Consider the following 14,597-nt stretch of genomic DNA (forward strand, 5'->3'; position numbering starts at 1 on the left):
CTCTCACAGTGCCTTGGGACTCGGTTCCATAGCACGCGTAGAGACACAGCAGAGCCATCCATCAAAAAGAGAAAGGGTTCATTTTACACTGTGACTTGCCTATTCAAGATAACCCTAAAGCATTGATAGCAACGAGGGATCATTGTTCCTGCAGCGGAGCTGGGAGTTCTGCCTTGAGCTATTGTGTATCCAGCAACAGCCTGTGCACAGGCTGGGAAATCCGAGCTCATTTTATTGAAAAGGAGAGGCTCTGAGCTTTGAGTATTCACTTTATTGGGTTTTTTTGAAAATTCCACATATTGGACTTTAAACTTCCACTTTGACAGCAATCAGACAGGGGTGGAAGAAACCTTGAGCTGATAAATCTCTTTGATGGACAGTATCTTTAGTAGAGGCACTTTAGGTTTCCTAATACAGCCCTAGAGGTTCTTACTCCGAGGACTGCACCGTTATGCACTCGGGAGGCTGCACATGACCTGGAGAACTATGCCAGTGGGAATTTTAACACCAACCAGGCAGGCCAGAAGTAGTTGAAATGCACCCCACCAGTCCTCGCTGCTGGTTGTTTCACATCGGGCCAACGTCCTCTCTTCTTAGAATTGTTACAGGAAAATAATAAGGAAGACATTGTGGGCAAATAACATGGCAAATCCTTGCTCCTGCACTAAATGATTCGCAAGGTGTAGAAAGGACTTAAAAGGAGAGGTTGCTTAGCAGGCACATTTTAAGAACTAAAAGTAAATATAATTGGTTGTATTATAGTGCAAGACTTGGGCAAGAACCAAGACCAGGCTTGCGCTAACAGTTTTGAAAGATGTCTGTGGAGGTCTGCCCTAGTTACCTGAAGCGTGCTTCTCTCTGAACCGTGGTTTTTTATAAATCACAGAAGTTGCATGGTTCTAAATTTTGAGGGAGAAGTTTTCTTAAAGATCAGTAACCAGACAGCACAATGGGTCAGAGCGGCAGGTGGCACAAAATCCAGTGATGCACAAGGGCGCGATGCTGGTAAAGACACCCTGGCTAGTTCTGACTTCGCCAGCTCAAGAGACCAGATAGATGCTCTGCAGTGGGACAGGGCATACGGTCCAAGACCAGAGGAAAATCCACACTTCCGTTCTCTACCAATATATTCTCTTTTAGCTCTGAATTAAACAAAAATAAAATCTTCATGCACAAGTAGAAAATGTGATTTTTCTAACTGGTAGCTCTAGAGATCTGTTCCAAGAGGGGAGAATCGAGCAGTTACTGAGCCAAAGCATTGGAAACAAGCAATGATGCAGAGCAAATTCTGTAATACCTTATGTGTCTTTCACATTTTGATATGTTCAGTATCTAAGCATCTGGTTTCATTTATACACATGTAACTCCTGCTTTCTTCAAGTAGGTTCCCTACAGAACAGAATTTGAATGGGGATTCAGAATGCAAACAACCGTTTTATGGCTGATGCAAGAAGCAGAAAAACTCTGGGCAATCCAGATGCAAACACTCTGCTCGAGTGTGCAGCAGTGAAAGGCCAGAGTAATTACTAACACATTAGGTCAGGACTGAGGTACAACGGAGGAGCCGTGTGGAGAAATCCTGCAACATCACCACCGCCTCTCATTTTGCGTTCCCTAATCAATATAATTCATCCATCACTTTCTTTCTTAAGATTGCAAACTTTCTAGAAAACAAGAGCGCTGAAAAAAAGATCAGACTGCAGAAGGAGGCTGCATATGGCCGATATAGCAGTTGATGGAAAAATCAATCTCCAACAGCCCGGCAGATTAGAAGAACTGTGTCTCATAAAAGTCTGTCTTGCTCACCAGGTTTCTCAAATCATGATGTTGCTATGGTTTGGGGCAGGTTTATGGGGTGAGAAGGAGGAGGTGTACAGGCTGTAGCCTGTTATTAAAATTCCCCTAAGTGCAGCACAGACTCCAAGGCATGCAACAGAAAGTACCTCAACCTGTGGCTGCAAGCATTACCTCTTTTTTCTGTTGTGATCACTGTGGCTTCCAGAGGCTCCCCCCAGCCCTGCCTGGTTTTGGCAGATGTCCGAAAGATGTATGCTGACTCAGGGGTGAGATCTGTAGCAGTGAACTGCCTGACTGTTGAGCCAACCTCCACCGTCGTGAACTTGTTAGGGCTGCTGCTGGCCAGACGGTAGGCAATCTGATAACCTGGAATCACAGCATCAGCAAGAGGGGGAGAGGGAACAAAGGTTAGGAGTTTTTTCTACCGGGGACAAAAGAGCACCAAAACTATTAGTTTATCATAATTATTTGTTTATCTGAGACAAAAACAAAGTAATTTGCTTCCTTTAGTGCTGTAAAGCTCTGCTGTATGAGAGCCCTCCCCCAGTGAGGTGCCGTACCTTACGAGGGAAATCACACACGGTGGCACACACAAGGGGTCTACTGAGTATTATGGGTCATTAAACTGATTTCACTTTTCATTTTTTATACCAACAATATACGAACCCAGTTTAATCTTTCCTGAGCATATTGGTACCTTTTTGGAAAGGCAAAGGAACAGAGTCTGTGCAATTAACGTCACCTGGTAGAGCCAGTTCAAGACAACACACTGTTTCAGCTTTCCACCCGCGCATACACACACGCACACGTACGCACACACGCTGTTTGGCCCCCTCTCAGTTTCAGCATTGGCTCAAACTAAAGGTTTTTCAGCTGCAGAGCTGCTGGATTGCCCAAACCCTGCAGCCTTCATACCGCCCAAAGGCGTTGCTCCTGCTTTTTGCACTCGCCTTTTTCTCAGCTCTCCCACTCCCCTGTAACTGTACAGCGAGTGCCAGAACCGCCAATAAAAGCATCCTTCCTCTGTAATTCAACGTTGCTGCCCTTGCCCACTGCCCAAGGAAGAAGCCGGCAAGCTGTGAGGTCCTGCGTCAACCATGCGGCACTTAATAATCAATTTTGTTGATGCCTGTAAGTGATAACCCCCATTCCAACCTGCCTGACAATTAGGAGTTCACAGTTTAGCCTGTATTATTAATGATCCAACTGTGCAAAGGAGGGCTTCCAGAGTTCTCACGCACCACTAGCAACAACTGTCCCCTGAAGAGGATCTGCCAAATGTTCAAATCCATTCTGAAAACCCAGCAATTGAATCAGGCTCTCACTTCTGGAGCTCGACGGCAACTTTCAGTCCAGCTGCTGACTTCCAAAATCAATTAATACCAGAACCGGTGTGGGGCTTTACTGCCCAAACTGAAGAGCTGCATGATTAAACGCTTCATGGAGTTACACAGGGCAGAGGGCAGCCAACAAATCCAAATCAAAATCAAACCAGCTGAAAATAAAACAGTCATGACATGATTCTGCCAACCCTCTGCTCATCTTCCGAATGACAAAGGGGTCCACAGCACCTGAGACCATCTCGTTCTCTTGGAATTAATATCCCAGCTAGAGTTTGAACTCCCACCACATTTTGGCTCTAACAAGAACAAGGGGAGCCAAACCTGGCATGCTTCATTTGTGAAGGTCGGTGCATGAAAACTGAGGTTTTTATCTTACCTGTGGCTATTAGACAAAATCAATGACATTAATTTCCCACTGTGAATATGCAACAATTGCCACATGTCCACTCACAGAAAAGGCACAAGCAGAGTTCCTGCACTCTCCTGAATGAACACCACACTTGTGTGTGGTGCACGCTGTCACAAACACTGGAATTTAATTGGGATACAGATGGTATTAATTTTGGTGTGCTGACTCTCACAGTGCTGTTGACGACGCACCAGCATCCCCTTGTCCTTTTTTCTACAGCAGCTGCTAGGGGATGTGCGGCAACAGCCATAGCAGCCTCACATGGAACAAAACTGATTGCACAGACACCTCGAAGAGTCACTTGGCTTCTCTGAGCACCTGTGGCTTCGGTCTGAGCTCCCGCACGCCGTGCTTACAAACAGGTTTGGGTACAGACCTGATTCACTCAAATACCTTAACACGGTCTGGGTACCCACGTCTGAAAACGGGCATCGGCAGCGAAAGGGTCCCCGCACCCGAACAGGCTCAACTCCTGCTGCCTGGGGCACCCTCACACACCGCGACGGTCGGTCTGTCAGGCATATTCCGGCAGAAGCGTTTTCACAGCTGGGCAGACAGCATTAGACTGCGAGATGAAAACTGGCCCGATTTTTTAGAGCTCCTGAGCATGCTTCCATCCCAGCAAATTTTGTTTTTTCAACCTGCAGACTACCTCCTTTCATCCACAGCACCAGCTCTCCCGTTACTGGTCCAATATATTTCACCAAATTATTTCTGTACCTTTAATATAAAGTCCACAGAAAGACAGATAACAATGAGGAGAAAGAACAGATATACTACAATCTTTTTTGTTTATACAGATGTGAAGAATGCAAGAGTGAAAACCCCAGTGCAGGATCTCAATAAAGGGGGAAAATAATCAAAGCAAAGTACTGGGGAATTTTTTACAGCAGCAGAAAAGATGAAGGAAGAAGCAACTAAGATGGCTAAGGAAGTTTGATAAAGGGACATAAGACGTGAAGAATAAGACCTGAAGGGAAACAGAGAATATTAAAAGAATGGAAAAGTTGATTTATCCAGTTATTAAAAGATAAGTATGATATCTGGGACATATCCTTGTTGAACAATTTCCCCTCTTTTCTAAACCTTTGTAAAATATAAAGTGTAGTTAAAATGTAAGAAGGGAATAGAAAGATAACTATTTACTGCTAAATGGTGGTACTCATGCTGGAAAGCCAATTACAAACATGCTCAGATTAGGCAAAGGAACACATACATATCTAGGCCATTACAATAACTTACAGAAGAGTGGATTCTTGGCAAGTGTAAAAACTAATTTAGCCATGAGAAAGAAGAAATCACTTGTCACAGCCTGCTTCTCTGACAGGCTCTGCAAACTCCCTTTCAATGCATCCCGGAGAAAAACAGTATCAGCTCTCACCGTCCTCTCCTACATCTGTCGTGTTGGCTGACAGTCTGGGTAAATATCTGTTTTCCTGGGTATCTCCGGCAGAGTTTACACAATCAGAGCCGTCACCTTTACATATTTCCTCAGAAACTCTACCTTTCCCTCAGTCTGATTCAAAGGTACACATCCAAAGGTACATTATTGCTACCTACAAACCACTTGAGATACACCCAGTATCTTAATTTTGATCCCTGACATCACCTCCTCCTATTAGACAGTTTGGGACAGGCAGGATACATGCTGATGTAAAAAGCATCGCTTTTCTTTTTTCTCAGTGACACAGAAGACCAGTATTTAAACCACAGCTTGGATAATAATTAGGGCTAACACAAGATCAAAAAAGATAAAATTATTAAGTTGATGAATTTCAGCAACAAGGGATGGGAGAAGACAGGAAATGCTAAGTGAAATCAAACGAGGCAAATCAATAGAGGTAAATGGAAAGTGTTCAAAAAAAATTAATGTATGCTCCAGGGCTGTAAGAGGCAATAACTGCAATTGCTGCAGTGGAGAAATAAGGAAGCTTCCTTCCCTTACTAGATTATGACAATAAGATGTTGCAGATACCTTAGATTAAAAAAAAAAATAAAAAATTTTAAAAAAATCAAATGTTATGAATGAAAGTAAAATCTTTAAAAGGTGATCAGAGCAATCTTTTTGCGGAAAGGAATATCTTACAGAATATGAAGTATCTGGATGGTCAATAAGAATTCATACTGTTTTCTTAATATTTTTTTTTTTTTTTGCTTCCCATATAGCATTAGATCCCAAATCTCTTCTGCTATTGGGAATTCTGCGCTTCACCAGGCCAAAACAGCATTAAAAAAAAAAAAAAAAAAAGCCCCGAAAGATCAATTCTTCAGGAGTTTATTTATTCATTGAAACTAGGCTTATTTTTGCATTAGCATCTTTTTAAGTATTTTTTGCACAACTGCAAGCAGTTTCATGAGCTACGCTTTCTGAACTCAATAAATGGCACCAGTCTGAACTGCCTGTGAAATGTTAGGTCACTGCAACACAACCAGTGGATTCCCCAAAGCAAACAGGCAGGAAGATGACAACACACCATGAATATAAACAAGCTTTCCAGCTCATCACCATACAAAGCCCTTCAGAACTGACAGCACCCGTTCATGCAGGCCATGGTGCAGCAGAGATACAAACACTTATTAATTTGTCACAGAACTTAGGGAAAGCCAAATGATATTGGGAGGTTACGGTCTATCTGGTAGAGCAGCAATCCAGTTTGTTGATTTTACTGCTTATCTGTTTAAGGGCCAGCGGGTGTGCAAATGCAGTCTGGGATCAAAATATGAATTTGCAAACATGGATTACATCCAATTTTGGTTCTAATTCTCAGTGGAGTTCTTATACTCTTTTGCAATAAGCTTCAGGTAAATGCTAAATACAAGAATACGAGGAGGAATACTGACCAGGGCCTGGAAGGATGCTGGCTGCGCTCTCGTTTCTAGCTCATAGCTAGAAGTGCACATATCCACATTAATGCATCATTTTTCTTTAATAGCATTTGAAGGAACTGTGTTGGGTGCTAGCTGAACTAAGCGTAGAAAAGACGATGCAGCGAAGCCTCAGACGGCTAGTGTAACATTCCCGAAAGGAGAAATGGAAGTATCTAGCAGTCTTTCACAGTAAAATATTTAAACAAACAAACAAGTGGTTTTCCCTCTTGGTGCCTGCCAGTGTTTCATCCTTCTAATCTCTCTCTCAAATGCTAGAACATGTTTTGATATAGATTACAAAAATGTTAGCTGCAAAGGTGCTTGTATACTCAGAGGACAAAGCTAGCAGAGCAGGAACATTAGTTCAAAGGCTCTGAATATAAGTTGCTCTTGCAAAGCGAGTATTTTTTCTTTCCAACCTCACTAGTGAATAAAGGGCACCGCGCAAAATTATGTTAACTTATCTTTTCCAACAATTCTACTTCAGTGCACTTGACTGTGGTGGATACAATGGTGTTTTGAAAGTTCATTACAGTAATGAGATTTAAAAGGTGTGCAGGAAAAACCCCACAACTTGCAACCTTTACTTAGAACGTTACACCTTGGGTTTTATCTATTTTTGAAGCACCCCTTACTTCTTAGGAAAGATCACAGAAGCACCCAGCATGAGTAATTTTTACTTTTTCTCTCTGACATTGGCAGATAACTACTTCCTCCATGAACCTCAATGTTTCTACTGGGGGGGGGGGGGGGGAGAAAAAAAAGAAAAAAAAAGAAAAAAGAAAAAAAGAAAGAGTGAGAACTGTCGAATAAAGACAATGGATTTCAAAGTGGTGAACTGGGGGAACTGGCAGGTAACGTCCCCCGGGAAGGAATTCTAAGGGAAAAAAGAATTCAGGTTAGCTGACGGTTTTAAAAGGGACAAAGAAAAGGTACAACTATCCCAATGCAGACAAAGGATGTTAAGAGGCCAATATGTTTGCATTCAGAGCTCACTAATGACCTGAAAATCAAACCTGAATTGGACAAAAGTTGAAACAGGACACATGTCTAAGGGAGCATATAAATAGACAGCACAAGCAGGCAGGGACAAAATCAGAACGGCTAAAACGCAAAGTGAGTTAGAACTTAAAGGGCATCAAAGGCAACGAGAAAAATTTTATAAATACAAACTTTATAAATTGGAGAGACAGAAGGAGGACAGGTCAACTACTGGGAAAAAAGGATGAGCACAAGACAGTTGAGAGAAAAGAAAGGAAGGCTGATACCTCTGTTGCTTCATTTTCACACACACAAAAAAGTTGATGCTGATGAGATACTTCACACAAATTAAAATTGACAACAATATAAGTAGGAATGTAGGCTAGAATAAAGAAGAGGTTAACGAATATTTAGTTAAGCTAGATGTAATCAAGTCAGAAAGGCCTGATGAAATTTGCCCTGCAGTGCTTATATAAGTAGCTGGAGCCATCTCCGAATAATTAGTGATTATCTTCAAGAACTTGTGGAGGACAGGTGACATCCCAGAATATTACAGAAAGGCAAACAGAGTACCCTATCTTTTAAAATGGGGAAAGAAAAACCAGAGAAATTATGGACAAATCAAGCTAAAGTTCAATACCTAGAAAGATCCTGGAAAAAAAATACGAGTCAATATATAAGCATTCATAAGGATAATAAAGTGCCAAGAAACAGCCAATATGTATTTGTCTGGAGCAAATAATAAATATCAAATAATCTATTTTCCATTTTGACCGTGTAATTGGCCAGGTGGGAAGAGTAGATATGATCCACATTGACTTTAAGTAAGGCTTTAATATGGCTGCACAAAGCCTTGAAAAAAACAAACAAGAGAAAGAGAATCTAAGAAAAATACTAGACATTTTGATTTGAATGCTTTTTTTTAAAAAAAAAAAGTCAAACATTGTTATCAGTAGTTTGCTAACAAATTGGGAGAACATATTAAGTTAGGTCTTGTCAGAATAAGTCATGAGTCTGGTTCTGTTCAATATTTTCATTAATGACCTGGCTGATGGAATTGCCAGTCTACTTGCAAACTTGAAAAATAAAACCAAATTGTGAGTGGCTGCGAGCCCTTTAGAGGACAACAGTGTCATTTAAAGTGATCTTGATAATGAGGAGAGATGGTCTGGAATCAGTAAGATGAAATTCAATAAAGGCACCTGTGAATTATCACACTTACAAAGAAAAAGCTTAATGTACATAAAAGAGGGACTGACTGATCTGGAATTGTTCTGCAGAAAAAGCGCAGGAATGAATAGTGGGTCATAGACTTAGTTACAACATCAGTGTTGCAAAAAAGCCAAGTCAGGACAGCATCAAGCGTCCTGGGATGCGAATGGACTATGCAAGACATCAGAGACAACAGTCAACGTGCCAATCACGCTAAGCATTCTTTACAGGACACCCTTCCCCTCTCCTTCCAACCCTGCATTCGTATGATTTTATCATCAACATAGCAGCAATGAGTAAGAACCAACTGAGAAGGGGATGCATTGCACACAGCGCTCCGCAAAGACAAAATAAAAGAGAGTTCCTACTCCACCGAGCTTGCAACTTCAGCAAATAATAAGGCTGACAAAGTGCAGCAACGTGAGACATTGGAACACAGTCGGGAGAACAAAATCTTTTTTGTACTTTCTCATCATTTCTATTGAATGATTTTTTTTTCTTCTTAACCACATCCTGTGATTCAAATCCCAGTCTCTACTGAGAGCAAGTTCTAGGACACAAAGTTCCTTAAAAAAAAGCAACAAATCAAACCCAAAAGACAAGCTTCCTTGAGCTGCAGAGAAACCCTGCGTGGATCTGTCTCTGACAGCTAACTGCTGCCAAGCTTCACGCAGACTCTTTCTCCTGCTCAGAAAATCCCTGCAGCGTCTGCCTTCGGATCCCATTTGATGATTTCCCTGCATCTTCAGGCGTCAGGATCACTTTGGGAAACTACACACCTTAGCAAACACTTTGAGTTCTTGACCCAAGATTTAAACACAACGCAAGACCAATTCTTTATTTAAAGACATGCCACCAACGCAGTAGCATTTGAAGTAGGCACCCTCCACCCAGTGAAGGCTTTAGGAAATATTGCTAAAAGACTACTACGCAAGCCTGAACAATGGCAGTGAAATTAGAAGCAGAAAGGCCTGGCAGACTGAAAGCTAAACAAAACCCAAAAGCTTTTGCTTCTGTGTTCAGAATTGAGAGACATATCTTTCCTCACCAGCTAGAACTAGTACTAGAACCAGTAAAACACGATTAACATCAGCAGAGGACACAAAATTGCTGGGCAGCTATGAGCTACTTTAACTTTGGAGGCAAGAATGGATTCTTACATTGTAAAAGTCTTCACGTTTGAAGTCTAAGTAGTGGCTGTGTACATATTGCAAAGGCAACCCAAGAGTTATGAAAACAGGAAGGTAGGAAGGTTTTTCACAAATTCCTGTTGTGCCTTGCTGCCTCTATTTCCCTTGCTGAAAAGCCAAATATAAGTTAACTCCTTGTGACCTGTCAGACAGCCTTATCCAAAGGAAGCAATAAAATGGAAGCACACATGAAACTGAAATGTTTCTTATACGTGGTTTCTAATCAGATGTGCAAGAGGAAGGAAAACCCAACAGCCAGAGCTCGCTCTGGTCTCCAGCCCTCTCCTCCCAGCTCTGGGTTTGCTGCTCCCTCTTACCTAGAATAATTCCATTGGGCTCCTCTGGCGGCTGCCAAACAATCCGTACGGACGTCAGCCTCACCTCGGGGAACACCAGCCTCACAGGCGGCCCAGGAGCTGGAAAGAAAAACAGACATCACGCTAGCAGAGGAATTACAGTTTTCTGCTCCCCTTGCATAGAAGGCAGTCCAAGACGTATCTCACCAATAATAAATAGATGGTTAGGAGTGCCTACGCATGTACATAATATCCATATACATATTCTGAGGAATCCTGTCCACGGCCAAATGCCTCCAGCACCCACGGGCACCACACGACAAAGAACCAGTGCACCCTGCAGTGTTTTACCAAACCTGTGAAACGTGTGTAGCAGGACACTCTGGCAAAGGAGCTCTGACCTCTGCTAGAGTCATCGCCCAGCAGCGGGGAGCCCCTGCGAGCCGGCCGCATCACCGCTAGATAACTGATTACATGCTACGAAACAGGTCACCGAGCTGCCTTTACAGAGAGTTATGTGTCGGCTTAATCTGTTTCATACCTGTTGGAATTGAACAATATCTCCTCTCTGTCTCATCAGCACCTGCTTTGAACTGCCTTCTGATTTTACATGTGCATTTTAAACACCTAGGTCCGAGCCGGAGAACCTGAGGCAGGTGAGATGCACATTAATAGAGATGGCTGGTGGCTGCACTGACCATCCCAGGTTCACAAGGTGAGGAGATGCTAATTCATGCATTAGCATCTGCAAAATTTCCCCTTCAGCACAAATTTCACCTGCATTACCCCTGATGATACTTTTAATTAAGTTGAGCCCAGAGGAGACACAATATATTTGCGTCAGGGGTATGGAGATGGAAGAACAATTTGTATCATTTGCCAACATTCACTTAAGGAGGGAACTGCTATAATGGGGTTATCTAAAACAAACAGTTTTAAATATTTCTCATTATAGTCCAATATGTACATTTCAGTGAGTGCTTTTTCTCTCCCTGCAGAGTTCTGCTAACAGCAATTTCTCTTTGTTGCCTTTCAAAGAAAAGCCAAGTCCCCACAAAGACAATGTGCTCAGAAAATGGCTAAAAGGATGCCAGGGAGCTGCTGTCCCTGTTCCCATCCCCGTCCCCACATGCTCTTACGCCTTCCCTGCACTCCATGCAAAAAGTCAAGCCAGAAGTCTGAAGGTGCTTTCAGCCCAACCAAATTGCCGTAACGAAGTTGCTTGTAGAAACCAATGTTTATTCCATTACTATTGAAAAGATTTTGATGAAAAAGGAGAGACTTTTGTTTTTCATCTCCATTGGGAGTAATAAAAAGAAGCCTCTCACAGTGATACTAACCTTCGTTTAATACTGAAAAGGTAATGAAACTAAAAGTAACTTTAGCATCTGCAAAGTATTTAAAGGGTTAAACTCAATTTCTGTAAAACTCCACCAGCAGGAATGCTCCCACCACACCGAGGGGTTCAGCCAGCACCGGGTGAGGGGCTCACCTGGGTTCCCTCAACACGTCAAACTGCGCTTGGGAATCCCTGAGCTCATGGGAAGAGCTGGGGGCAGCTGCAAAAGGAAGCTGGTCTGATCATCTTCCAGGGTCAATGCCTTACTCGTTTGGGAAAAAAACCTGACAATGGATTACTGAAGTTGCAAATTCTGTTTCTCTCTTTCAGTCCAATCTGACTTAGATTTGTTTACTGCTTTCAATTGCAGTAATCTACTTTTTTTTTTTCTAACAGCATGATTGAACTTCAATAGGAATTTATAATTGGACTCTAAAAATTGTCTTCATAGAAATTGTCTACATTGAGCTTCAGAGTACAATTTTAGATTATTTTTTCCTCCATCAGTTGCAGAGAAAGAAGAAATGGGGGACTCTGGTTTTCTGTAGTTTTTCCAAATCTTTAGCCCTCGATGAATGGAATAGTGCTGAGTTATGCTAGGTAGGGATCAAGTCCTTCAGGTTCAAAGTTGAAAAAAAAATATTAAAATCCAAATAGCATTAATTTGGGCCGTTGTCTACACTTGCATCGCTAAAAGAAAGCTGTGTTAAAAGGTTGGATCAAATAAGATACTTATTTTGGCAGTCTGTAAACTTACCGTCATCCTTGGTTCTTTCTATAACTGCAGGAGAGCTGGCGACTCCATCGCCGATACGAGTGAACGCCAATACCTGGATCTCATAGAGCACGTATTTCCGCAAGCCAGACAGCAGGAAAGACTGAGTGTGGTTACCTCTTACTATTTGGCTCTTTGGTTCAGAGTCTAAATCTTTTGCTTTGAAAAGTATCTGCAGAATAAATGTACATGAAATATAGAAAGAAAAAGATTGTTACATGAGGACTGAAAAAAGGGGTATGCATTTTAGATTCCTCCTTTTCACAAAATATAAAATGAGATTAAAAAGAGGTATGCATTTTAGATTCCTCCTTTTCACAAAATATAAAATGAGATTATATTCACCAATCACTCCTTTCAAAACCAGCAGGCTTCCTATATCTTCTCCAGCTGCCTTCGGAATAAGTATCCAGCAGGTGAATAATACATAACACACGCAAAACTATATCCAGGTAATGCATTAAAAATTAAGTAATGAATTAAAACGAAACTCCCATTGCATACCTTGTAACCCAGGACGAGACCATTCTGCTCGGACTCGGGGACTGCGGTCCATGTCAGAAGGATCTGGGTCGAACTCACGGCTTCAGCAGAGACATTCTCAGGAGGAGCAGAGGGAACTAGAATCACACGGCATCACCAAAAAGCAGAAATAGGTAAAACATACTAGATCGTTTTGCTCCATCTCCCTATCTGCTTGGGACTGTTCCAGGATCCCTCAGAAGAGTATTCAAATGCAAAAGGACTGGAATACATTCTAGACAATCCTTTCTTCTCTTGTATTCATTCTACATCATCTTTACGTTTCAGCCTGCTTCACAATTCCTTACCAGTTCATCTTAGAAATCACATTGGTTGTAAAGAGCTAAACACTTAATACTCATCAGTGTCTGCAGACAGACAGGAAATACAGACACGAATAAACTTCAGGTTCTATACATTTGCAGTAATTAGAATCACGTTTCAGTTGCTGGACTTCTGTAGAAGTCTATCTCATAGTATTTCTTTCCCATACGTTTTCCTTCCCTATGCCAAAAGCTAGAAATCTTTATGAATGGGAGTTTATCTTCTGGTACAATCTGTTCTCACAAGACGTTTTATGCCACCCTGGCTTCCTACATTATCTGAAAGGAAATTATAGCATCTTGTCTAGAGTTAGCAATAATTTCAACCACTGGATTGCACTCCCAGTTCAGCAAGAAGTTCTTTAACCTCTAAGCCTTTTGATTATGTGATAGTGCTCAACATTTGCAATACATCAATTATAGACGGATACATTAGCGCAAGGTGTATTTTCAGGGACAGATACGGTGTAAGTGAAAGATATGCCTATTTCATTTATGTTGCAAAATTGGCTCTTATGAAACTAGAAACATCATTAGAACTGATGGCACAGGAACACTGTAATTTTCTCTGACTTGAGAGAAAAGCAAACTTGCATTTTCTCATGCCATTAAAACTGTAACTGCTGCAGAACAACCACACAACTGCAAGCTTTTGTAGGCAAGCTTAATAGCGTGCCATGTTACGCAGGCAGAATTTGAGGCTATTTTTAAGAGTTCGTATTTTATGCTGCCCTTTTGCATTTTTTTTTTCCTGTGGCATTTCCAACATTTGAAGGGTACACTCTTTTCTAAAGCGTGATACACCTGTCAGATCTCAAGAGAACATTCACCAAGTTATGTTACACAAGCACTTATGGACAGTAAGGCTTGATTAGGTCCTGAATATATCCCAAAAAGGAGCACAAATCTCTGCCAAAAGTAATGCTTTCCTGGCTGTCCGAATGAAAGAACAGATCGGCTGTTTTGAAGGCAAGCTCCTGAAGCTCCTAGCAACATGAGCAAGATAATGAGTATGACACCAGAATTAATATAAATTGAAAAAAACCAACGCACCGCCCCCCACCCTTGTGCACTCAAGGTTAACCGCAGAAATAGTAATTTCTGAAACAATTTCCCTGTTACCCAATTATTTGGGACATGAGAAACAGAGCACCATCTCACAACGCTGCAACAGACTAAAATCCAATTTTTTCCCCCTCCAATGCTGAAGTGCCTTTTTTTTTTTTTTTTTAAATCTTCTCCTAGATTTATCCCCCACAAGGATATAATTATGTTAAAGGAAAATAGATTGCCAGGAGCCATGAATGTCTTTGGATAGCTGCCATAACTTTATCTGTAGATCTTCACAAAGAGCTACTCCCACATGAATCACTTCTGGAGAGAGAAAGGGTGGAGGTGGGTCGCAGGAAACCCGAATGCGTAGAGGAAAGAAGCCCTTTCCAGCCACATTTATTTTTATTTTATCTGGTTTGAAGCCTTTCAAGAGAGAAAAAGTTTCTTTATTTTACAAATATTTCTTTTCCTCTTTGATCGGCAGCCACA

General features: G+C 41.7%; 1 protein-coding gene across 3 annotated transcripts in view; it reads right to left on the bottom strand.

The window, feature by feature from the left end:
- The window catches only part of SDK1 (sidekick cell adhesion molecule 1), a 407,664-nt gene that overhangs the window by 58,695 nt on the left and 334,372 nt on the right, over nucleotides 1-14,597 (bottom strand). For all 3 annotated transcript variants that reach the window (XM_075767122.1, XM_075767124.1, XM_075767121.1), the window contains 4 exons: nucleotides 12,715-12,830; nucleotides 12,193-12,382; nucleotides 10,118-10,216; nucleotides 1,969-2,163 (listed from right to left, as the gene is read on the bottom strand). In XM_075767122.1, coding sequence (XP_075623237.1) covers nucleotides 1,969-2,163; nucleotides 10,118-10,216; nucleotides 12,193-12,382; nucleotides 12,715-12,830 — 600 coding nt within the window. The remainder of the gene's footprint in view (nucleotides 1-1,968; nucleotides 2,164-10,117; nucleotides 10,217-12,192; nucleotides 12,383-12,714; nucleotides 12,831-14,597) is intronic.

The sequence above is a fragment of the Balearica regulorum genome, chromosome 15 (assembly GCF_011004875.1).
Source record: "Balearica regulorum gibbericeps isolate bBalReg1 chromosome 15, bBalReg1.pri, whole genome shotgun sequence".
Taxonomy (NCBI): Eukaryota; Metazoa; Chordata; class Aves; order Gruiformes; family Gruidae; genus Balearica; species Balearica regulorum.